Raw genomic sequence first — 24,579 nt, 5'->3', positions numbered from 1 at the left:
ATTTATATTCATTTTTAAGATCAGAATTAATGTTGCGTATTGCGCCTTGAGTGAAAGCTCGTCTTTGCGGGCTGCAAATTTATATGAGCCTCTGGCGCATGACTGTGGCATTTGAATTTCCTTCAGGCATACTGCTGATGTGAGAATAAATTCTGTTTGTCACTAGGCTGTTGTTAAAAGAAATAAAATCTGTGTTGTTTGTCGCTCTCGGGCGCTTTCTCCGGCGATGGCTGACATGCGACTTGACAAATGCGAACTCGGGGAATTTTTCAGCAGAGCCACGGGTGACCTCTTCGATCGCACCTGGCAAATCAATCCAACTGCGGCTCGTCGTTGATCCTTTCCAGCACTTGTCTCTTTGGTTCCTATTCAAATTCGGTGGTTTTTTTCCCCTTTCTAAATGGAAAGCATGAAATTCAACGCGTTTTCCTGTCTTCGGTGGTGTGTTTCCAGGGAAAGACGTGTAGTATCTCCCTCTGTCGCTCTTTGCGTTTGCAGGGTGAAAGATTTATTACTAACGTCGTGGTTATTTTTTTGCGAGGCGTTCTCTCAATCACCGCCCACAGCTGACAAATTATACTCAATAGGGTTGACAGGACGACTTTCGCTCAGCTGTGCTTATCTCAGTAATATAACTCCTTTTGCACCCATGTATGATTGTACCATATACAGTGAAGTATTTCTCTCCCAAGGTCTTTTTAAACGAAAGTATTATTTTTGTCTAAAAAAAGACAAAGTACAGTACACCGTTGCTTACTAACATCCACAGCATTCACTGACTGAAACAGCAGTGCAACTATTATCCAGGGGCGACATCTAAAGGTGTATCTGCACATTTGCAGTTTCGGCTTTTCCAAGATTAAACCATTCGCTGCGCTCGGAGCGATTTTGGCCGGGGGATGCCTGGAGTTTGCGTCTCCTCCCCGTGTTGTCCGTGGTTTTCTCCTAGCCTGCGAGGACACAGGGGCTAGGTCAACTGCTGTCTTATAATTGTGTGTGGTTTCTCCCTGCGAGAGGTCCAGCCGAAGCTGCAGTTTAGCCGTGCGCCTCCTGGGGCAGGTTCCTGGTTACTGCGGTCCTTGCCAGGAATAAGGGACTTACTGATGATGGAGGGAGGTTTTACTAGTGCTCAGAATGAGATGTACATCTATGATTATGCTTAGTGTAATTCGTCGATATCATAATCTGTAATATCATATCGTAATTCTGAGTTTTTAAGACTCAATTCTGAGTTTTTAAGACTCAATTCTGAGTTTTTAAGTCGCAGTTGCGAGATATAAAGTCGCAATTCTGAGATGCAAAGTCGCAGTTTTTTTTATACTCCCTGGTTGGAAACAGGCTTCCAGACCTTAACGCTGCCTGCGTGAGAAAGATATAAAAATCGTTTCATATTAATATCCCACCAACTCAAACTCAAACCTCACACGGACCTGCTCGCCGGTGAATAAAACGATCCCATGAGCAGCAGCGCAGGCCTGCAAGCCGACGCGCAACGTGGGCGGTGACGTCACCGGTAAGCGGAGAGGTGAAAGGTTAAAGCGGAGGGTGAAAATGGCGGCGCCCAGGGGTGCGGTGGTGCTGAAGACGGTAAAGAAACTGGTGGTGCAGTTTTGCCCGTTTGAGTCCAATGTTCGCTCTGTGAGGTACGAGACTGAAATGAATGTTTAGGTGCGAGTGATTTCGCCTTCTGAAGGTTGGGCAGTATTTTATGGTTTAAAGCGTTTGCTTGCCGTGGCCGGGAAGTATTTATTTCCTTCAAAAGTGATTTTTTGCGACGTAGTAGTGTAATAAACTTTAGTGTAATAAAGGCAAAGATAGCGAGCTAAATGTTTTTGGCAATGCGTGTGTCTTTAGTTTCAAATGCATGTGGCAGCTCGTTGGATATAAGGCTTAAATATTGGGGTTTGTAGGTCTGTGAAGCGCTCCGTCATAACCAGTGTGCTTCAAAATTATTTTAAAATAATCATTCAACATTGCTGCGCATTTGATACAACGTTTATGTAGTCCAGGTACATCAAAGAGACAATATTGTAAGAAGCCTCGGCTCTTTAAAGCTTTTAAATCGCTTCTGATAACCTGGGGTCATTTTTGATTCGTATTCCTCTTCTTATCAGTTTTTCTTGCAGTAAATTCTTGTATAACATATTTGAACATTCATTAAAGAGGAGACTCCATCGATAAAGTGGTACAAACAGCCCTCGCCCTATCTTTTAAATTGTGTTGTCTTAATGCTGTGTAACGTGTATGATTAAAACATACTTGTAGGTCACAAAAACATACGTACCCTGTCGGCATACCCCAAAACTAATCTTCCCATTTGTGTCTACCACTTTGAAAACACGGAAAGTTATTCTGTAGTAGTCCAGGCACTTTGCTCTTTCCTTTTGATGTGTTCAGGGAGAGTGAAATAAAATATCAAATGGGAAAATCATTAAGTGAATATAGAAATATGAAATGTAATATGGTCAGATAATTTATCAAAGATTGATCTGCCGATAGAATGTTTTTTTTTCCTGCAAGAAATTTGGAATCTTGAGGAAAATCTCCTGAATGTTTTGAGCTTACAGTTACTATAAAATGTAACTGTGCATTACATTCAGTTTGAATTTTTGTTTGGCTTGAAAATAAAGCATTTGTATTTTCCCTGATCAAAACTGGCCAAACATGTCGAAATATCCTCTGGATTCATGTTTTTTTGTGGTCAGATTTGTAATCCAGTTTCTATTTTAGTTTGCAGTAATGATTTTGGTTGATCATTGGTTGAGCTCCAATTTTTTCTACCACAAGACTGTGCGTGATTTTGTCATTTAGGGAGTTTCTTGCTGTGGTTGGAACTGAAAAGGCCAGATCAACAAATGCCAACTGTGAAGTAATAGCAGACGTGAAGCATGACGGATCAGATCCCATTGTGGATGTTACCTTTGGTAAGTGAAGTACAGACGCTTTCATGTAGTGATTTGAAAATGTAGTGATTTCAGGAATTAAACTGAATATTGTAGATGACTATTTCATGGGTTGGTAATGTCCTCAATGGATCAAAGTGATAAATGACAAGTGTTAGGGCAACAGCAATAATAAAGAAGGAAAGGAGAAGGAAACTTAATTAAGCTGGGAGCCCAGTATGTGATTTCCTGTCACAGTCTGAGGAACAGTGAACCTGTCTCTCGGTGATGTTCTATGATTCATGTCTGTAAAAGTTGAGTTGATTTGTATATGCTTTGGCAACACTGTAATTCATCGAACATGCCCAATAAGCTCAGTGAATTGAATTGAAATTGAGTAGTGGTGGGCAGTGCATGGGTACGACAGTGCTGATGCTGTTCCCTCACTGTTCCTGGGTACTGGGTTTGATTCCAGGCGGGGGTAGCTTTTGTGTGATGTTTGCATGTTGGAAATGGCAGTGTGCTTGACATACTTTGGGTGTGAAGTTTTAATATTAACGTGGATGTTTACATAGCAGTTCTGCATAAGCAAGCTTTTTCCTGCGTTTCACGTGATAGCTTAAATCAAAAGAAAAAATTAATTGTTAAGCAACAATGTCTTGAAACATCAGTGATCAGCTCTTTTTCCGGACCTTTCTGGTATGTTGAGAAAAACGCATCCACAGTGCTGGTTTGCAACAGTCTGCACTGTTTATTCAAAAGTGGCTTATACTGTACCTGCAGTGGAGATGTAAAATGCATATTGCAGATGTATGTCTTACGGCCAAAAAGAAACTCAGTAGGATCCAATAGGTTTGATGCATTTTTCAGTTCCAGTAGGTTTGATGCCCGGCCTTGTGATTGAACGTTTGCACGTTGCGTGGTGAAACTCCCCTCACCCAGAGAGCACAGGGGAGGATTGGTGTCCTCGTGCACAGGGGAGAGAGCGTTCTTGGGAGCCGCCTGGAGTTGTGTAACCTTGCCGTGTTGTCCTGCAGCTGATGGGGAGAGGCTCGTGATGAAAGCAGCAAACCTGTCCAGCACAGAGATGCTGTCGGCCCTGAGGTCCCGGTGCTTGGAAAAGGATCCCCAGGCGAAAGAGGGAGCCAAGATGTAGATGTGTTCCTTCTGTACATGTGTAAATAACGTTGTGTGTGAATCGTTCCATTTCGTTCAAAACGAGAGACTTGTTCTTCTCATCAATAAAATATAAGTACACTTATTCAATCTGTGTAGACTGCTGTTTTGTTCTGTTATGACAATGCACAATTATCCCATCATCTTATAAATTATAAATATTTTATGCGAGCTTTTCATGTAGCGCAAAGTGACACGTGCTACGCACCAATTTAACCAGGCCAAATTAAGCTGTCGTAAAAGTACCCGTTTACAAGTAGGTTTATTTGAATGAGTAAATATTTACTAATTTCTCCCTTATTGTAGAATGGGGATTCCCTCAAGTACATGTATAACTTACAAGTCCGCATTTGACATACACCTCAAAGTCGCGAGCCGCTGGTCATCTAGATTATAGCCGCATAAATTTAGAATAAAATAGCACAATTTATTCCAGCATAAGCTGATGTCCAGCAGTCTGGTCTCCACTCAGATAAGTGTTCTAATCAGGTTAGACAGTTCCTCTGATACAAAAGCCCTAATCCAGGATTCGCTTCTTCAACAGAGTGGCTTCACAGGTAGAGGTTCAATAAAACTGCCAGCCTACATATTCACATAGTGATTGGATTCGCATAGGATTGAAGATTTTTTTTTTTAAAGCGTGAAACGTTTTTGATGAATTTCCCTGTCATTTGCTCTCCTTGCCAGTAGAGGTCTATCACTTCAAGTCTTTGTTGTAAACGGCGCAGCTACTGTATATCAATCAGCATTTCGGTTTGTTTTCGACCAATCGTCAAGCTTTCCGGCAATCGGATTGATGTTTACAAAACATTTCTATTTTTGTTCCAATTACCGACAGTACTTTGTGATCAAGACATTGTCTAGGTTTTATGAAATACGTCTGCGCAAGATATTTTGATTCGGAATTTCCTTTATAGTGTCTACGCTAGTGAGTGACATTTTAGAGGAGAGTAACTGTGATGGTCTTTTTAGAGACACATTTATACCAAGCAAATATAGACTCACACCTGAAGAGCAAGCATTCCATAAACATCCATGCCAAATTATTAGATACAAATGTTGACTGTATAAATTGTGAGATAAAGAACGCCAAGCCAGTGAATTAAACGTGGTGCAGTGTTTGGGATTTAACCAAACATAGACGTTGTAGCAACGGTACAGACGTGACCTCACTCATACAGTAGTTTAGGTTTACAAATGTCAACAGAAGACATTTTCTAATTGAGAAATCAGTGTCTTATAAAATGAGCATAAACACGAAAGTGCAGATATGAGTAAGGAATGGTGTCCAGATAAGGCTTTGCAAAAAGGTGTATTATTACCACAGAAATAAATAAAAAAATGCGCAGATTCTTAGTGCAAAGTGGTAGTTCTCGTGGATGTGGGATGACACGTGAAGCAAGACCAGCACGAAAGGGTACAGGCGCACAGCTATCCTAACATTTTTTTTAATGCATTTTGCTACACACGGAGATATTGACGCGAAAGAATGCGGTCAGATGGCGCATCGCGAAACGCCTAACCTCTCAGCTGTGGATTAAGCAATGGATCACGGTCGGCTACGCTTGTGTTTCATGTGTCACATGTTTGAAACCCTCGCCACAATTGCACATTTCTCTCGTTTCTCCTTCCAAAGTTGCGCTGCACTGAAGGGTCGGCGCCGCCTGACGTTTGATTTCGCCATTGGCTTGCCTGGTGAGACACGTGCCGGAGCAGGTCCCTTTAAATACTACAAGCGCGGTGCGCTGTCGCATCTTTTGTAGACCTGGTACAGTTTGTTTCTGAATAGAGCCGGAGCTGAGCACTGGAAAAATGGTCGACAAATTTGTGGGGACGTGGAAAATACTTGAGAGCGACAAATTCGACGAGTATATGAAGGCTTTGGGTAAGTGCGTTCTTTTTTTATTTGCGATTTTTTTTTTTTGGCGCAATAAACATATTTTTTTTTCCATGGAGCGCACAAAATGTGCATATTCCGCCTGAGAACGAAGTAACGCGTTTAATCAGAATTCTGGCCACTTGGCCGTTTTTATTCAGTGATAATTACTTCTATAATTACAGAAGAGATTGTTTATTCAATGGCAAACATGGCCAAATTCAATCATTCTAAGGCGATATTGCTCTAATACATGTGGATGCAGTGTACTGCGATGCATCTAAAAATGGTTTTAAAATGTCACCTGTTTTATTTTGTTTCTGTAGGCGACACTTAGGTCACTTCTTTAACGTATATAAATGCACCGGGTGCGACAGGGTTTTTGCCTGGTGTCGAAGCACAGTAGCTGACCCGCTGTTTCTCATTCCGCAGGTGTGGGTTTCGCGACCCGCCAGATGGGGAATATGGCCAAGCCTAACTTGCTGTTCAGCGTGGAAGGCGACGTTATTTGTATGAAATCCCAGAGCACTTTCAAAACCACCGAGGTCAAGTTCAAACTAGGGGAGGAATTTGAAGAAACAACTGCAGACGACAGAAAAACCAAGGTGGGTGTGACTCCCGGGGTCTGCTGTCCAGCGCGCATGAAACAGACAGCCCGAAGGGCTCCTCACGCCGCACACGTTCTCTCCTGACAAAAAGGAAGAACACGACCGATCTCCTTTCCAATTTACAGACCACGATTACTTTGGAAAACGGGAAGCTTGTGCAGAAACAGTGTTGGGACGGCAAACAAACCATGATCGAAAGAGAAGTGATCGACGGAAAATTGATCGCGGTAAGAACGCCTGGACATCGATACTTCTGTGGAAGACGCATCTTTAGTAATGATCCGTAGTTTCATCTTAATTAGCCAGCTCATTTAGAGCTAGTACCAATATTTGCAAACAGACTCGTATCTTAGTTGCTACATGTTCGCCTGTATAGTAATGCATTTGCTTTGACAGTATTTGCCTCCTTAGAAATGGCTGTTTTTTCCCCCCAATATAACTGCTATACTACGAATATGACAGGGAAATAATCTGCGTCGGAGGTTGCTCTGTGGATTGTGTGCTTTGCCGATATTTTGTCAATACAACGCCCAAAATGATCTATGAAGCCAATTTTCCTTGAAGAGCCAGACTTTTTTTAGATTTAATACCGTCATCTTTCTGGAGTTGAGATCAATTGTTACAGATTTTGACCTGGTTTGTTTTTATAACGCTTATAATGCATTCAAATACAGGTACATCTGTAGTATTGTTGTTGCAGTTTAGCAGTCTGAAACCAAACATTTACATTGTTGCCACAAACCTGGCCAGAAACCGTTTTTGGTTATTGTGCTCTAACATTTCACATTGTCTTGTAGAAGTGCATCATGGGAGATGTTGTGGCGGTAAGGAAATATGAGAAAGAAGCTTAACCGTATTCAGCTACCGAGGAGGCTGGATTTTGAAGACACACCGGCTCAGTTCAATGAGCAAAAGGCTAATACACTGCTCTCTTCCTGCTCATTTTTGTAACACCAAAATAGTCGCATCATACCAATGTATTTTTGTTTTGAGAAGTGGTGCATTCAGTATTAATTGCCGTGATTCTTAAATAAAACTTAAAATGTATGTATTGGTTGACTTGTGTTTTTTTTTTCCCCTCCCCAACACAATCGCCAAAAACACACAAATTGGGGTTTACCTTCAATGGGGGTACTGTATGTCTGCAAACACGTGGCTTCGTTTTCGGGCTTAGATGAATAGACCTGAACAAATCAGGGGGTGTTTAAAGTTAGGATGTCTCATGGGTTTACAGCAGTGGAGAAAGCTGGATTTGTAGCATTTATAATGAATAATTTTTGCTTACACTTCTATAGTGTCACACAATGGCCTGAGGAAGGCCAAAAGAGGGTTTGTTTTATAAAAGAATGGCTTCGCCGCAGAGCACTCAGGTGAAGTAGGTGCAGTTTATTCACAGTGCTCCCCGTTCCCCACACAAGAAAAAACCCCCAAAAAGGAACAAAAATAATCCTTTAAAGACAAATCTTCCTGCAATTACTCTTCTTGCCTTCTCTCTGATTTTGGTCACAACTACCTGACTCACCAACTGACTGATTCTACCATCACAACATAACATCACTTTGTTGGCCCTGTACAATTTCTCGCATTAGGAATTTGTCTTTTCACAGACCCCAGCTTGCTCTCCATGAGACACACAGACAGGGAGAGAGAAGCTTGGGGTCAGAGCGCAGGGTCAGCCATTGTACAGCATCTCTGGAGCAGTTGGGGTTAAGGGCCTTGCTCAGGGGCCCAACGGAGTAGGATTCCTCTGCCAGCTGCAGGATTTGAACCAGCAACCTTCCAGCCACAGGCGCAGATCCTCAGCCACAGAGCCACCGATCCACCCCATTATTAGGCTGAGGAGCCGGCTTATATAGTATGTAAGCACCTCCCCCCTTTGGAACAAAACATTTCTCCAAATTCCACAAATTCTACATCAATTATTATCATAATAACACACAGTTTACATTATCCCAGTTCAAATAGACATCAATACAAACAATAACATTTGCCCCTCTTCATATCCATAAATACACCTTTAGAAGTGGGATTAGGTTTGGACTTCTGTGGCCACCATAGGCTGACCCATCCTGGAAGTACCAACAACAAACAGTGAGTATCAGTGATTCAATACTCACTCATACCCATATGTAAGTATATGTTTTATGTATGTGAAATGAAGTAAAAGCAGTTACAAGTTAAGCCTTGAGTGTGCACCCTCAGGAACTTATCTAGCAACTGCTCAACTGAGGGTGTATGAATAGTGTATTCCCTGTGCTACCTGTACCTTGTGAAAGGCTCATCTGTCACATAGTGCATTTCTGGACACTCCACTCAAAGCGCTTTACAGGTAATGGGGATCCCCTCCACCACCACCAGTGTGCAGCCCCACCTGGATGAAGCAACAGTAGCCGTAGTGCACCAGTACTCCCATCACACACCAGCTCTCAGCTCAGTGGGGAGCAGAAAGAGTGATGGAGCCAGTACAGAGACGGGGGTTATTAGGGGGCCATGATTTGGCCAGGACACCGGGGTTACACCCCTACTCTTTTCGAGAAACGCCCTAGGATTTTAATGACGACAGAGAGTCAGGAACACGGTTTTACATCGCATCCAAAGGTCAGCACCTTTTTATAGTATAGTGTCCCCCTCACTATACTGGGGCATTAGGATCACACAAACTGCAGGGTGAGCGCCCCCTGCTGGCCCCACTAACACCTCTTCCAGTCAGCAACCTTAGTTTTTCCCAGGAGGTCTCTCACCCAGGTACCGAACAGGCTCACACCTGCTGGGCTTCGGTGGGCTGCCAGATGTGAGTTGCAGGGTGACATGAGCTGCCAGATGTGAGTTGCAGGGTGACATGGCTCCTGGCTTTCATTAGCATGGAAGCCCTCTCCTAGGGCTTAATTGTAAGTGAGACAGGAGGCGTGTGCAGTGTGTAGCTTCTGGGACATGACTGCAGAACCACAAAGGCAGTTCAGTAACACTGAGGCTTTGTTCTGCAGCTTCAATGGATGAGCCAGCTGGTAACTCACCCCCAACAAAGGCAAAATGTGGTTCGTTTTGGAACCACATTAAGAAGAAAAATGTGAAAGGTTGTGGTTGATGGTGTAAAGTATCACCACAGAGTAAACAATATTTTTAAAGTTTCTTTGTAGTTCTAAAATTCAGAATGCCCAGATGCCAAGCCAGAAAAAAAAACTGCTAATAAGTCCCTAAGATCTGAATAAGTGCTTCTAAAGTTATGTCTTGCGGCAATTCATTTAACGTTGTTAATTATAGTCTAGTTCTACCGACAAAAAGGCATTTCTGTTCTGAAATGCCTTGACTGTATTACAGTGTTTGTTTCCAGTATCTATCAGAGCATTTTCTTATCTGAAAAAAATGGAACTGGTCATTCCAAATGAAAGCACTTTTGGCCCTCAATTGAAAATAATAGCAAAGTGTCTTATCCCCGGGCAAAGCAAAAGCTTCAGCTCACCAAATAATTGCAGATTGTGTCCCCACTGGTTGATGGTGGATTTGCATGAGCAAAAGTGGATTTGTGCAAAGAAAGAGCTGTCACCCCGTACTGGATCTGCAAGGCTGTAGCTTTAAACCAGGCCTCAGTCCTCTAAGTCTTAGCGCCTCTGTCTTAAACTGTAGATGATAGAATCATATACATTTCTCCAATAATATTGCTTTAGCCATTTTGCATTGCTGACACATCATTTCAAAATGTGAACATTTTTCCCAGACTTGGTTGTGTTGACTCAGAAAACAAAAACGTTTATTTCCAGATTGTAGTAGCTACGTAGGAACATAGACTGGAACTTGTAAAAGTAACAGCTAGTACTAAGTTAGAAACTGTATGATTAAGAGTCAAGGCTCAGAGACCTAAATCACATGGGGAATTATATGACTCATCAGCTGGGGACCTTAGAAGATAAAAACATGAAGTTTACAAACAAGAGGAAGCCATTTGGCTTGTCATAATGCCTATTTAATAAGAATAAGAAAAAGATCTAAAAGCAATATAATAAACAATGTGTTTCACATTGTAAATGGACAACCAGCAAAAGCCTCATTCTAAATAAATTGTTCTGAGCTTGGGCGCCCCTTGTACAGATACACCCCTGGTGACCTGATCAAACATACGCCCTTTTGCACAGCCAATTTGTTTATGAAAGTCTGTCTAAACGTTACAAGACAAATGCAGTGGACACATGACACACACAGGAGGACAGAGTTCATTGGAACCATGAGTCAGGAAGAAACTGACATTCCAGAAGATTTAGGTCAGCAGTGGATATTTCATTTGCTAATTTGTCTGAGGACTGTGATAACGGATTGTTATTATACATTAGGAGAAGGCAGGAAACTGAAGAACATTCAAGAAACGTTCTCTCTGCAGTCCCATGATTTTCGAGACTGCATTTGGTGTCACTGCGTCTTCCCCGCTTGGAATGCCTTTCCAGAAGTCCTGCAACAGCAGCACTCCGGAATCTCCTCTCCCACTCTTTGCATCGTGACCCATGGCTCCACAAAGGCTTAGTGTGTTGACACCACCTCCTCCTCAACACACCCTGTCTCCAGTTTGCTCTCCACAGCTCACTCCCCCAAGAATCTGTGGACAAAAATAAATACTGGGTCAGAAGTGCATTTTGCTACGTTTCATACAACAACCAGAAAAGGGCAACAGTGAAAGATTTTCTGTAAGAAAAAAAACAACAACAACGTGGCCTTCTATTTGCGCTTCTGAGATTAGCTGTTCTTTCATTTCCTGGTTCTGCCCAGATATAGAGACACGAGGATCGAAGTGACATCAGAGCCTGTTATCTTGGGTCAGAATAAAAGAAATCTACTTCTGGTTCACTCTTTGAATTCCAGTCTTCAACCTCATGTCACGGATGTCGGAAAAGACGAACGGCAGGAGAGCAGAAAAAGACCCTATGCATAGCAACGGGACAGGGATTAGCCCAGGCTCAGCAGTTAAGGAGTCATCTAGAAATCTGTGCCCTCAGGCAGCGGACGTGGGGCGACCTGGTGTTAGGTGGGTCTCTGGACATCTGAACCTCAATGCTGAGCAAAGGGGAATGAGTGACCCGGAAATATATATCCCCAGAGAGAGAGACACCGGAAGGAGAGCAAAGCACAGGAAACTAGGGACAGTACAGAGTGGGAGCTGCAGAGAATGTGACACCTCAATGTTTGTGCACTAAGACAAGAAGATTGTACTTGTTCCCCATAAGTCTGTACTCAGAATTACAGGCCGTAACTGTGGGCAGTAAGGAAGACCTTTGGTGATACAATTAGAAAATGAGTGATGTGAAAGTTTTAGACACCTTTCTTGGTTGAAACGCTAAACAAGCAAACGGTACAGGTTGTCTATGCTTATAAGGTGAGAGTGTCCCAAATATGGTAACGGTACATGCCGTCTTCCTTCAGTTCACTGTTCAGCTCTGTTTCAGCAAGGCTCCTGTTACGTGTTTTAATATGGTATTAAAGGGAAAAATGTCCCTACTGACCTTGGACTTTTTTTCCCTTTTTTGCGTGCATTCTGCATCCGCACTAGAACCAGCAAATGTGTTTTTGTGCTTTCAGTCCTCCAGAGAGTTTAACCTTTGGCTCAAATGCAGTTAGAGAGGCTCGTTACTGAACTGGCCAAGAGAGAAAGTTCCAGAGCAGGAAAACATGCAGATGCTGATTATAACTGACAGAAAAAACAGCCGAAGGAGGTAGAATAGCATGCATCATTTCCCCAAAACAAATGACTTCCTACAGAATACAATGTGTACACGAGCTGTCCTTGCTGTGTATAAAGTTGACAGTAAAGTGTACACAATGCACAAAGTCAATTGATCACAACTGCCACTTCTCGTACAGTTGTGGACCCCTGTGTGGACCCGTCTATAGATTTGATCTAACACCACATCTCAACCACACACCCAATGAATGGCAATCAAAATCCAGTCAACTACACTGTAACGTTTAACACATGCATATGTGTTGCTATAAAACCTGTGAAATTATTGCAAGACTAGTAAATCAAGCATCATGCCAACAGGTTCTTATTTATGCCTTTTGTAGACTGATCATTGCATAGTACATACGTTTATAATATATATTATAAATATGGCATATACTGTATATATGGCAAGTATTTGTTGCTTGCATAAAGCTTCAGGACTGTTTATCAGTATATCATTTTTATTTATTGCATTACCTTGTTTAATTTAGCCATGCCCCACAAGAAAATCATGAATATGCTGTTTGTTCCTTCAGAACAATGCATGAACTGGTTTTCTATGCTTCACTATTAATGAAGTTCTTGGCCAATGTATTCGCGAAAGTGTCAAAAGTTACTGTGTGAAGGCGACGATATCCCTAGAACTGCTGATGTCTATATTGCACCATTTATTTTTCTCCCTCGCGCGCTGAGTTTTGTAATAGCCAAGCTCAGCTCAGTGTCTTGTCCCATTTACCAGGGGACAGGAGATGTGCATGTTATCAAAAATGCATACTGCCAGACTGCCTGCTTCTGACAGTCCGAGGTGCCCGAGTTGTCAAAATATTGTTTTGTTTACATAGATGTAGCACCATAATGATCTGGTTTAGAAATTCTGCTCCAGGAGGTAATATGTCACTTACTACTCTACCAACCCTTCTTACAGCAGCAACCCAGTTTTCCCTGGAGGTCTCCCATCCCGGTACTGACCCAGCCCATCCTTGCTCCCACTGGTCAATTGTTTAGTAATATCAGCCCTCTGCATGACTGTCTGGATCAAGATTTCTATACAGCCCAAGGGAAAGCTACAGGATACAGATATGGTTTTACTTCTTGACATTTTCTCCCACTTTTGTATTATCTCCTTGTTAATGCAGCTCATTTCAGCTGCAACCAGGATCTTACTGTTACAACAAGTTCAAAATGTTGCCCAACCATGTTCAGAACAACCATATCGGCAGAGGGTTAGCTAATATTTTCAGAAGACAGAATTGTTTATATGCTCTTTCTTAGTTTGTGTTGCCCCTCAAACTCGTCACCAGAAGTGGATCTGAGTTTGTACAGAAGAATCAACACAAAAAATCTTCCAAAATGAATTAAACTGAATTATTATATTGAAACGCTGACAGAAATAGTTATTTCAAATCCTAAATGCTTAAGATGAAGACTCCACTAGGTTAGACAGATTACAGTAAAAGTCAACAAAAACTAAAGAGAAAAAACACGTGAAATGTGTAAGTATTCAAGCCAATGAACTCCATATTTAGTGGACTTATCTTTGGCAGCAATTACACCCAAAGTCTTTTTGGGTAAGTTTTTACTGGTTTTACTGGTTTTGCACACTGGGATTTTTTTTGCTATGAACTGTGTAGTAGGTTGTTTATGTAACAGATATTAATTGATATTACAAAGTGTCATTATTGCAAGCTCAAAAGCAACAAAATGTAAAAACTGTTTATCTTGGAATAAAACGTAAAAAGTACCTTGTTATGTACTGGCTGTGTTTATTTTCATAGATTTCTGAGCAGACTGGAGGATTGTAAGGCCATTTTACCAATATTATTCTAAAAATGTCATAGTAAAGCAAAAATATGAGTCACAAGATACAACGGTTGCGGGGAAGATGGATTTAGGTGTGGTGTGGGAAGGGAGCAATGTTTATGAATTTGTCATGACATCTAAAAACTGCTTATGAGTGCATAATCCTTTAAATGGGTTTTATAGACCAATTTGAGATTTTTGTGCACTATTTAAAGCCAGTAAAGCCAGCAGCCATATCACCCTGCAACTCACAACTGGCAACTCACTGAAGCTAAGCAGGTGTGAGCCTGGTCAGTGCCAGGATGGGAGACCTCCTGGGAAAAACTAAGGTTGCTGCTGGAAGAGGTGTTAGTGGGGCCAGGAGGGGGCGCTCACCCTGTGGTCCATGAGGGTCCTAATGCCCCAGTATAGTGACGGGGACACTATACTGTAAAACAGGTGCCGTCCTTCGGATGAGACGTAAAACTGAGGTCCTGACTCTCTGTGGTCATTAAAAATCCCAGGGTGTTTCTCGAAAAGAGTAGGGGTGTAACCGCGGCGTCCTGGCCAAATTACCAAACATGACCTCCTAATAATCCCCCTCTATGAATTGGCTACATCACTCTGCTCTCCTCCCCACTGAGAGCTGATGTGTGGTGAGCGTTCTGGCGCACTATGGCTGCTGTTGCATCATCCAGGTGGGGCTGCACATTGGTGGTGGTGGAGGGGAGTCCCCATTACCTGTAAAGCGCTTTGAGTGGAGTGTCCAGAAAAGCGCTATGTAAGTGTAATATTATTATTATTATTTGTGTACCTGCTGTTACATGGCAAATATTCTGCCAATATGTATAGCACTGTAAGCCTGTCGAGAAAATCTGAATTTTTGTTTTACTATTTTTTCCTCTTATTTTGCAAATTTGCAAAGGTCCAAATCCTTTTAATGCTTGCATCAAAAACGGAATTACTGATTTCATTTTAAACACAAGTCATCCACGTCCATGTTCCTTAAAGAAATACTAAGAATAAAGAAATAAAAGAAGAAAGTTCCATCTCTTCATATTTCAATCCAATCATTTAGGTGTATTCAGTAGTTGTTACATTCATTGTCAGGGGACAATGCGCAACACTGTAGTGTCTCTTGCAAAGAAAACACAACTGATCGGGCGGTGAGGTGAGATTTCATCATTGTGGGGAGTGCATCAACATCTTTGATCATAGACATACCACGATTGCACTTCACTCGAAGATGATTCTGTTGCGATTTAGAGAACATTGCATTTTGTGTCTTGCATCTGGCCAGAAAATGCATTTCTGATGCCAAAGTCATGTCCATTTTTTTACATTTTTAGGGCTGACCCTTTTCTCCCCTACATACAGGGAAGAGATAAAATTTTGTTTAAACAGCACAGTGTTCAGCACTTGGAATTATGTGTTTTGATACAGTCACAAGAGGAGTAATCTGTTCCTGAGGAAATGAGCTGCTGGTCACTTCTGAGCAATCACCAACAGAGCCGGGCAGTGAAATAAAGGTCCCAGTTCAAAATCAAAACTTCATCTTCAGCTGTGACAACTTATTTTTGTAGGAAGAATCACACTTTTGACTCTGGAGACCAATGGTGAGGTGATGCCGAATTGTTTGTATTCTAATTTATTACACAACCCATGGTTTTTTTGTTTTGTTTTTTTTAACCCACCTCCACCACCCCAACTTTGGAGGTCTTCTTAATTTTTAATTTTTTTTTTCACTCTCTCATTTCTGTTCTTATTAGACAATAACAAAAAAAATTACATAAAAAAAATTTAAAAACTTCCTACTGATATTCTTAACATTCAGTGCCATTCAAGTATGTCCCTAATGGACCCCAAACATTCCTATACTTTAAGTTTCCCCAGTAAAGTATATGAAATCTTTTCAAATTTAACTTGTGATACAGCCTCTTTAATCCCTTCTTTGTACAACGGTCCGGTACTATCCACCCATTTTCACTATATTATTTTTTTAGCAATAATACAAAGAGTCAAAAAAGTATTTTTATATTGAATAGCTACTTTAACCTTTGAGAAATCACCAAGGATACATGTAATGGGAGAAAGTGGAATTGAGATATTTAGGTGCCTGAGAGCTTTCCTCACTGTGGAGGTCCAGAATGACTGTATGTGCTGACAATACCATATTAAGTGCAATAGTGACCCTTTATGTGTGTTACATTTTGAACACATTCCTGTATTATACCACTTCGCCTTTTTCAATTTTTCTGGGATATAATAGAGTCTATTGAAAATTTTGTACTGAAGCAGTTTGTTATGTATAGCTCTAAATGGATAACTGACATTATGCCACACAGTATCCCAGTCCATGTCCTCTGATGCTACACAGAGTTCAGCTGTTCACTGAGAGCCCTTTTGAAAACTGTTATCACTAAAGAAATCAGCTCCTACTGAAATCAGGAAATTTCCTCTTTAGAAAACCTGGAAAATTTGATTCAAGTTCCCAGCCCTTCCCCTGGCCTTTATTCCCTCTGATTACACTGGCATGCGGTGGTTTTGTTGATTTGACTGTAAATAGAACAAAGTTTAAAGCTTCTGATGAAAAATACATATGGACACACAAGAAGAGTTACAACTTCGAGGACGGCATTCAGTGCATAATATCTGTTTGAAAGTTAGTAGTTGACTGATCCAAAGATCTCTCCCAGTCAGTGTTTGGGCTTCAACAACATGGGGAAATCTTAATACGAATGTGCACATACCGACATGTTGAATAAAGAACTGTTCATACTACTTGTCATCCTGAACCTTTTTAAGTAAAAGTACACAATTTGTTACGGGCAAGATTAGAATCATTTTCTTCGAAACGAGGTTTCAAATGATAAACCATCTCGCATGCCATTTTTTTAAAAAACCATGAGAAATTGCAGGTTTGCTGCATTGTTTAAAGGAATTGATGAAGGCAACGTTACAACATACTGTAAGCTTAACTAAAGGTGTGTACCGTTCACAATGTGGATTTGTTATTTAGTATTTATATTCAGGACATTTAGACATACTGTATGTCTCAGGCTTGCTGTGATCCTTGTGAAAATGTGATGCATAAACTGTGTATGCAGCACAACCTCCTTCCAGAGAAATCCGCTATCTCTAAAGGTTATTCACCTCCCCTCGATGAATACAAAACTACTGGGAGTCCAACTGAGTGACATCACAGCAGAAGTCTCATCATGCTTGCTAAAGGACTAGTTACACACGGCCTTGCACTTATCGGTAAAAGGTGATAATATTAATCACTAAGGAAATACTGGAAGTCCTGAAATCATCTCAAACTTTTTGCTTTTCCTGCCCATTCACTTCATGAACTCTAGTTTGCAAGTGTTTTGTTCATACATTACAGGGCGTTTAACTTATCCTAAAGCTCAATGTTTCAATCTCACAATAAAAACATGTTCTAACTTGCTTTCTCTATGCTTTAATATACTGAACCACAAGCAACCTCCATGTGCTACATGCAAGATATCTCCATAGTACACAAATAGTGAATTTTCTAGTTGGCCTATTACTTTCTGTGCTATTACCAAAGTCCCAAGTAGTGATGCACAGTAAGGATTTGTTCAAACCATAGAAACCTACACCAATGTATAATGTAGCACGAAGTTAGCAATAAGCGAAAACACCTTTGTCAATTCACAGACCTTTCAGTTTTTCAGTGTTTGAGGTCTCTGCCATGAGCAGAAATCACTTCGGGTTTGCGTAATGAATGCACTGCTTTTCTCTTCCAAATCATCAGTGCGTGTTTAACCCGCAGAGAAACCACACTTTAACACATTTTAATCACGTTGCTGGTACGTGCAAGCTTTGCCACAAAATGTTCTGTCAGCAGCAGTACAGCTATCCATGTCTGGGCACAATATTCCAGCACCTGACCTTTTTTTATTTAATCCAGTTACGGCCAGGAAGAACAATGAAACCAGCACACCCCTTCAGCAGTTATCCACTGCAGACCAGCCAAAAGCTGACCTCTGTATAATAACATAACAATTGTTTACAATGTGCAGCATGAACAGTGAAAGGCCACGGTTTGATACATTACAATTCGACATGACGTAGTATCTCATTGAAAGTGGGGAAAAAAGGGCTTTTATTTATTTTTAGAACAAAAGCACTCTGTTCTGTTTAAAGCCTCATTTCCATAAGATGGAGTCCTAACCTATTTTATAGCTGAAGAGACTTTTAAAACATTTAATACTTTTTGCCGAAAACATATTGAGTATTGAGGCACTATGCCCTTTTTCAGATAACGCGATTAATGGAGATTGGAGCACTTGAACCGCAAATTGTTGATCGATCTACATGATTCCCAGTATTCAATTATCTGGAGCTACTGTATTTTACACCAGCTGGGTTTTGTTGTTTAGGACAAGGTTGGGGGGTTGTGTATTGAACTTTATTGATACTGCATTGATTCTCTTGACTCATTGAGATGTTTAAAATGAATACATAGAGAAGCAATTCTCTGTACAATTAGCTGGCCCATTCAAACAACTGCTTTGTGAAAGCTGTGGAAGTTAGTACACATAGAAATGAGACACTGGAGAACACTTTCATTTAGATGACTATAATAAGCATCACAGTGCCCTAAGATCATTGGTTGCTATTGATGTTTATGCCCTAGAGAAGAAACCTGTTTGTATGTGTCCGATTTTTAAATCACTGCCAAAACCCCAATCCAAATACAGCTAGTGGATCTGCAAAATGTACAGAATCACAAAGGCGCTGAAAGTATGATACAAATTGTCTCCGTAGGTTTGTCTGATTGACTTAGAGATAGATAGATAAGACTTTATTGATCCCGAAGAGAAATTGATGTGTCACAGTAGCCCAAGACAAGCAAAAAAAACAACAAAAAAGACATCAGTACAGAAGACAGAAAATTAGAATACGTACAGTAATACAAAATAAATATAAAATAAAATAAGTAAAAATAAATACATAGGTGTGTGCAAAATATGATCATAGTCACTGTAAAAACCATAAAATATGTGCAAAAAGCGTTATACACCCTGACAGCCGCCGGGAGGAAAGACCTGCAGAAACATTCCCTTGTTTGTAGGAACCTGATTCCCAAAAGTACTCTAGAATTTTTTAGGACATGAACATCACCACTTTCAGTTTCATTTTTAGTTTTTTTTTATTGGAAAATTAGAATGCTGGGCCGTGCAGTGGCCTTGCAATTCTGGGGCCCTGAGTTCAATTTTCTGGAGTTCCATCTGTGTGCTTCTCTGTCTGAGTTTCATTCTTAAAGGTTTTTTATTGGAATATTATATTGTTACCATTTTCATATTGGAGGACGCCCACTTTATCCACACCTGTAATACAGCACTCACCTACATGTACTGTATGAATAGTATGAATATACTAACGTCATAATTCTTATTTCCATAACCAGCTCCTTTAAAAAAATGGGAAGAGTTTTAAAAATAGAACATAGTAATAGTCTGACTTGCCCTACCCTATCGTAAAATGCAAGGATACTTACTTTTAAAAGTAGTTATTTAAACATAACTACTTTATACTTCAGATTTAGTACTTTTCCAACATTAGCAGGTATTTGATGAAGGAAGCACAGTGCTGCCTCTTGCCTGTGAGAAGATGAGAAGGTTTTGGCTGGATGAAAGTCAGTGGTTGTGCTTCGGCCATGTTCTGTTTCTCTTGAGTTTCATGCACACCATGGTGGTTGGGATAGAAGTTCCACGAGCTCTTTTCCTCATTCCCCCATGCTGTACAGGATATACAGTTTGGGTAGGTATTGAATGAAAAAAAGATTCCCTTTACAGCACAGAAGAGATCACTGACATATGCCCAGTTAAACTAAATTACAATGTCATTTTCTAACCTGCTCAAAGTAACTGTACCTTAAGTTCCTTACACCCAGATATGGAGGGAACAAATACAACCTTGTGATGAAAGGTTTAATGAAAGAATAACAAATCTGTCCAAATCCTTTTTCCAGGAATGGACAGAACAGTGACTCACTACAATGTATTGTCTTTCGGTCATTTCCTGCGTACGTTACAATAACGCTGTTCCAGGCAGTCCGACACCAGAGGAAACAGTTATCTTTGTTTTGTCTGAAAACTCCTTCTTTCTGTGAAGGTGGTAAGTTATCTTAAAGCACAGGATTGAAATTGACTTGAATTATTTGCCACTGCTGTGAAGATGATTGCTGCACTGAAAGAAATGCGATTTGTTTACCTGCAGCACACACAATGCAATCCAGCTGCAACAAGGTGGTAAAACAGAACATTGTCAGAGTTTGGAGATGGTGAACCTCATTTTGTGTGTATTAGGATTCAAAGAACACAGAGATTAGGCGTATAGGAGTGTCTACTTTCACTCAAACTTCCAAATAAAGCAATAAACTCTAATATGCTTTTACATTAAAGTCCAAAAAAAAGCACATCCCTCCCACTGTTCTGTCCCTATTAAACATGTGACTTTTAATCCCCAGAAGGAGTTAATTCAGCATTGAGCTGCGAGGCAGAGAGAGCTCTAAACCTCTGGATTAGATTCAGTGTTGCTCCCTGGTGGGTACGGAATGAGACAGACTATAAAAATTCTTTGGAAGCTCAGCCTCTTCTGCGGACTGGAGATTTAAGGCAGTCAAAGAGCAGCACAGCCTTATCTTACAAGGCCTTCAGTATTCAAACGCTCAGCTTCCAATTTCACACTGGTGTTTGATTCAACGTAGTCCCCCTAAACCTTTTCCTTGGACTTGCTGCTGGGTGTCAGGTTGAACAAGGAGTACCCTTTAGAGCAGTGTTTGAAATATTACCCTGATTGAAATGCCCATAGAAAACTATTATACAGGGCAGCAGAGACTGATTACCAACACCAACAGCATTCTGCGAGCTATAAAAATGACAGCCGTGAAAACGATTGCTCACATATACTGGATTTCAGAAGAATAATGTCTTCCGCACAAGGGCTCGTGGGTAGTTTATGGACTTTCCTGGTAGGCGATTTAGAGGAGCAGCTTCATCTTGCTGCTGAATGTTCTACGCAGTCCGCAGATTGAAAAGGAGAATGTGAAGAATGGAGGTTTTGTCTCCCCTTCTTCCTGGTGTTTGGAAACAAGCAGGGATTGAAGGCATCCAGGGCACGTGACCAAGGAAACAGTATTATGGTCTCCCTTCACACACAACTGCCCCCTCCCTTCCCCCTAGTGACACAAAGAATTGCAGGCTTGGAACAAGTGTCCAGTCACAAATTTGATGACAGTGTCCTGGGTTTGTTCAAGAAACGGCAAACTTAAATACTCAACTAACAGCTAATGGGTCAAACGGCCCATGATTTGCAACGTTTTGCCAGTATTTTTTTTCGTACCTAGCCTTTGCTTCTTTTAGCAATTTGTTAGCATTTCTTCATATTTTGAAACCAGCTCTTGGTATCTTTCCAGAGATTATTTGGCAGATCTTGAACACTTTTGGCTTTGAGTTTCACAACCACCTTTGGTTTTCCTCTTTGCAACAGCAGTCTTCGAGTGACTTCACGACCTCTCAGTTCAAGTATGGGGACTGAAGTGAACGATCGATAACTGTAATCTTTCCTTACAAAGGATATTCCTTTGTAGACTTGGCAGAGAATATTCAGTGTGTTTGTCCTGACGGAATCCAAACTTGCACCCAATGAACCTTCTAACGTTGAGCTGCATGCGAAAGGGGAATTTGCATTCAATATTTGCAGCATCCAATCATTTTACAGTACAAAGGTCTCAAAGCCAGTGATATCCCCCACTGTACACTGGTAATGATGAAATTGCCTTTAAACTCTTCTATCTGAACCCAAAACTGTTGCTTTTTTGGTGAAAAAAAAGTCTGTTTTTTGGTTTCAACTTACAGTAGCTTTTTTAGAGGAAATTAAAGGCTTCTTAAAATATTCCATATAAAACACCAAATACTTTCTTTTGTGTATTTCATGAAAAAAGATTTGCATCTTGGTATTTACTCAGGGTAATTCCTTTTGTTCTATTATTGCTGAATCGTCTTGGGGAATTTCCTTACTACCTTTTTACCTTCTGACTTGTTTTCCTCCAGTTGCTCGAGTGACTGAAGTCAGGAGGACATTACTCTCAGATTGCTGGGCAATGTAGCTGAGACAAGAGCTGTCATCGTATCTGTAGCCTCTGTCCGATCGCAGTGTATATAATGTATGTGTGTACTGTATATCTGATAAAATTGCAAATTCATCTTTCTTCCAAAGTTTCTATCCTCGTTTCCCCAGAATCTTAAATTCTTTCCTGCTGCAACCATTTTTCAACTTCCCAAAATCTAATGGGGAAACGTGGTAGTCGGATGTACAAAATGTGTAGAAATACATACAGTAAACTCTCATGTAATGATCAGCATATGGGGGAACATTCAGACAGCATTGGCAACACAACACACAGCAAAACAGCACATTTGTAATGGGAATCATCTTGTTGTTCACACAGAACAGATAATAACAGTTCACGTCTTTCAATACTGAAATCACATTGCACAAAATTATCACATTAAGGCAGTATAAAATTAAAGCAGTTCGATATGTTTGTGGAATTAGGATATTTTGTTATGGAATTATGTTAAGACGTCCAAGTTTTTTAAATAAACAACACTCTTGGGGTTGGGTAGAATGGGAAAGATCATGTTTGCAGGATGTTTATTTCTTCCAAACACCATCAATCAACTGCATGTCTCTGACCATTACGATAAGCCAAGGCCAGCCTCATAGAGGGTAGAGGTTACTGGATTACAGATAAAAAAGTGCAATAATTAGAATGCTTAAATTCACTTACAGAGGCTTACTGGGGTTCATTTATAACTGGTGTAAAATGGTAACACTTCCTAATTTATTCTTACTAATAAGTGTGCAGTTATCATACACATGCTTTCATGCAAATAAGACATGGACATCCCCACACTGTTCTGAAAAGATAACAGGCTAGCTACAGTAGCTGTGTTTTTTGCCTGTGTGCCAGTACTTAGGAAAAAGGGAAGTCACTGTGCTTCTGCTTTTTTTTAATTCTGGTGGCTTACAAATACATCTTTTCCTTTGAAAACAACCCTCACTTTGTGTGTTCAGTAACTTTTCAAATGAATGATGACTCAAGACTTTGTTCTGCTGTTTGTTACTGGGTCGCAACACAATACCACAGTGTGGGAACTCAGAAAGTGCTGCTACTCCACCAAGTATTTTACATGAACCCCAAGCCCACCTCCACTGCTTTTAGCATGGTTAAAGAAGGCTGCTTTTATTTCCATTGCGTTTTCTCAGGTGTAGCTGCATAACATTGACACTGATGCATCTTGAGGTTGCTGGCAAGGTTTGGGAAGAGTACGAAAGTGACACGAGAGCACAGCTGCTTGGAAAACTGAACCAGCAGGTGAACCCATTGTTATAAATTAGCCGTTTTTCGAAGACTGAAGGTTGCGGAGATGTGAGTACTGTATAATAGAAACGAGAACAAAAGAAGGAGTGAACATTCAGAAGGCTGAACTTTACAAGGACTATTCTGTTTGTGTTTTGACTTGATTTCGTTACCAGAAAAACGTCTTTGGAAGAGTCAAAGGAAGGCTTCACCTTTTTCTCAAGCAGCTGCTTCCTTTGGTGGCTCATGCTCTTTCCTGGCGTGAGAGAGCAACACACATTTAAGAAGAGTATATTTTAGGAAAGGTATTGAGCCTTAAACAAAGCTGTGTCTGTCTGTGTGTATTCAGCCTGTACTACAAAACTACAGCACCTTAAAAGGGTTTTGAAGCTGACATCAGTCCATGAAACACAGCTAAGTAACTATTTCCTGTATGGAGCTACAGATAATGTGTTATGGAAGGGCAATATGGGCAGAGGAAGATGTGCGTTTATGTATTGTTTCATTTCTAAGACTCTGTGATTGTTTTTAGGGTGTATTTATGTTTTTGTAGTTTTGTATGGGGATCCCAAAGAGAGATTTCCACCCTTCTCAACATCAGCGAATGTAGTTGCTTCACAACTGCATGCTTAATTTCTGTTCCACTTTGATATACCCTTGTATTCTTTATAGTGTTTCACAACACTTCCTATGCATCAAATGGTTTTAAAGCGTTTCAGTTGACCTTTTGACTCTGTTTGGACTTTTTGTACAAAACGGTGGGATTTTTTTTCTATTTATATATAATTAAAAGTAGCAAATTGCCTCTGCAGAGAATAGGACCTCAAACTTTCTGGCCTCTTACTTTTGCAACAAAAACTAGAGAAAAGGGATAATTTTTGCTGAGTGCCTACAGTACACAAAAATGGCCATATTTTGTCACTTCTCAAAATCAAAATATATTTTCTCTGCTTCCAGGTTTATACCTCCTCCATGGATGATGCAAAATAAGGGATATGTAATCTTTTTAAGTTCAAAACCTAATAGTAATTTTTACAATACTTATCTATATATATCCGATACAATTACAATTTCCAGTTTCCCTTGCGGATCGTAGTGTATACTAAAGATCCACACCTGCTACTGCAGTCTTAGTCTCAGCTGGAGGCTTA

The 24,579-nt window shown here is 40.6% G+C and overlaps 2 protein-coding genes across 2 annotated transcripts; both read left to right on the top strand.

The window, feature by feature from the left end:
• The first annotated feature begins 1,512 nt into the window (after positions 1–1,512).
• Positions 1,513–4,148, top strand: mrpl53 (mitochondrial ribosomal protein L53). The gene is made up of 3 exons (XM_088601953.1): positions 1,513–1,643; positions 2,812–2,924; positions 3,920–4,148. Exons 1-3 carry the CDS (start codon positions 1,552–1,554, stop codon positions 4,036–4,038), a joined length of 324 nt encoding a protein of 107 aa, XP_088458079.1. The 5' UTR covers positions 1,513–1,551; the 3' UTR covers positions 4,039–4,148.
• A 1,640-nt stretch (positions 4,149–5,788) lies between these two features.
• On the top strand, positions 5,789–7,589 carry fabp4a (fatty acid binding protein 4a). The gene is made up of 4 exons (XM_088601952.1): positions 5,789–5,943; positions 6,367–6,539; positions 6,668–6,769; positions 7,340–7,589. The coding sequence occupies exons 1-4, from the start codon at positions 5,871–5,873 to the stop codon at positions 7,391–7,393; spliced, it is 402 nt and encodes a 133-aa protein (XP_088458078.1). The 5' UTR covers positions 5,789–5,870; the 3' UTR covers positions 7,394–7,589.
• The last annotated feature ends 16,990 nt before the right edge of the window (positions 7,590–24,579 follow it).

Source organism: Lepisosteus platostomus, chromosome 12 (assembly GCF_059453375.1).
Source record: "Lepisosteus platostomus isolate fLepPlt1 chromosome 12, fLepPlt1.hap1, whole genome shotgun sequence".
NCBI lineage: Eukaryota > Metazoa > Chordata > Actinopteri > Semionotiformes > Lepisosteidae > Lepisosteus > Lepisosteus platostomus.
The sequence above is the reverse complement of the archived record's forward strand: the minus strand, read 5'-3'. Positions and strand labels throughout refer to the sequence as shown.

What these genes read in the sequence shown, in the direction of transcription:
- fabp4a (XM_088601952.1), top strand. Translation starts at nt 5,871, where the DNA reads ATGGTCGACAAATTTGTGGGGACGTGGAAAATACTTGAGAGCGACAAA. An exon ending in CGAGTATATGAAGGCTTTGG is followed by an intron (nt 5,944 to 6,366) that starts GTAAGTGCGTTC and finishes CTCATTCCGCAG; the next exon opens with GTGTGGGTTTCGCGACCCGC. An exon ending in TCGACGGAAAATTGATCGCG is followed by an intron (nt 6,770 to 7,339) that starts GTAAGAACGCCT and finishes ATTGTCTTGTAG; the next exon opens with AAGTGCATCATGGGAGATGT.
- mrpl53 (XM_088601953.1), top strand. Translation starts at nt 1,552, where the DNA reads ATGGCGGCGCCCAGGGGTGCGGTGGTGCTGAAGACGGTAAAGAAACTG. An exon ending in TCCAATGTTCGCTCTGTGAG is followed by an intron (nt 1,644 to 2,811) that starts GTACGAGACTGA and finishes TTTGTCATTTAG; the next exon opens with GGAGTTTCTTGCTGTGGTTG. An exon ending in CATTGTGGATGTTACCTTTG is followed by an intron (nt 2,925 to 3,919) that starts GTAAGTGAAGTA and finishes GTTGTCCTGCAG; the next exon opens with CTGATGGGGAGAGGCTCGTG.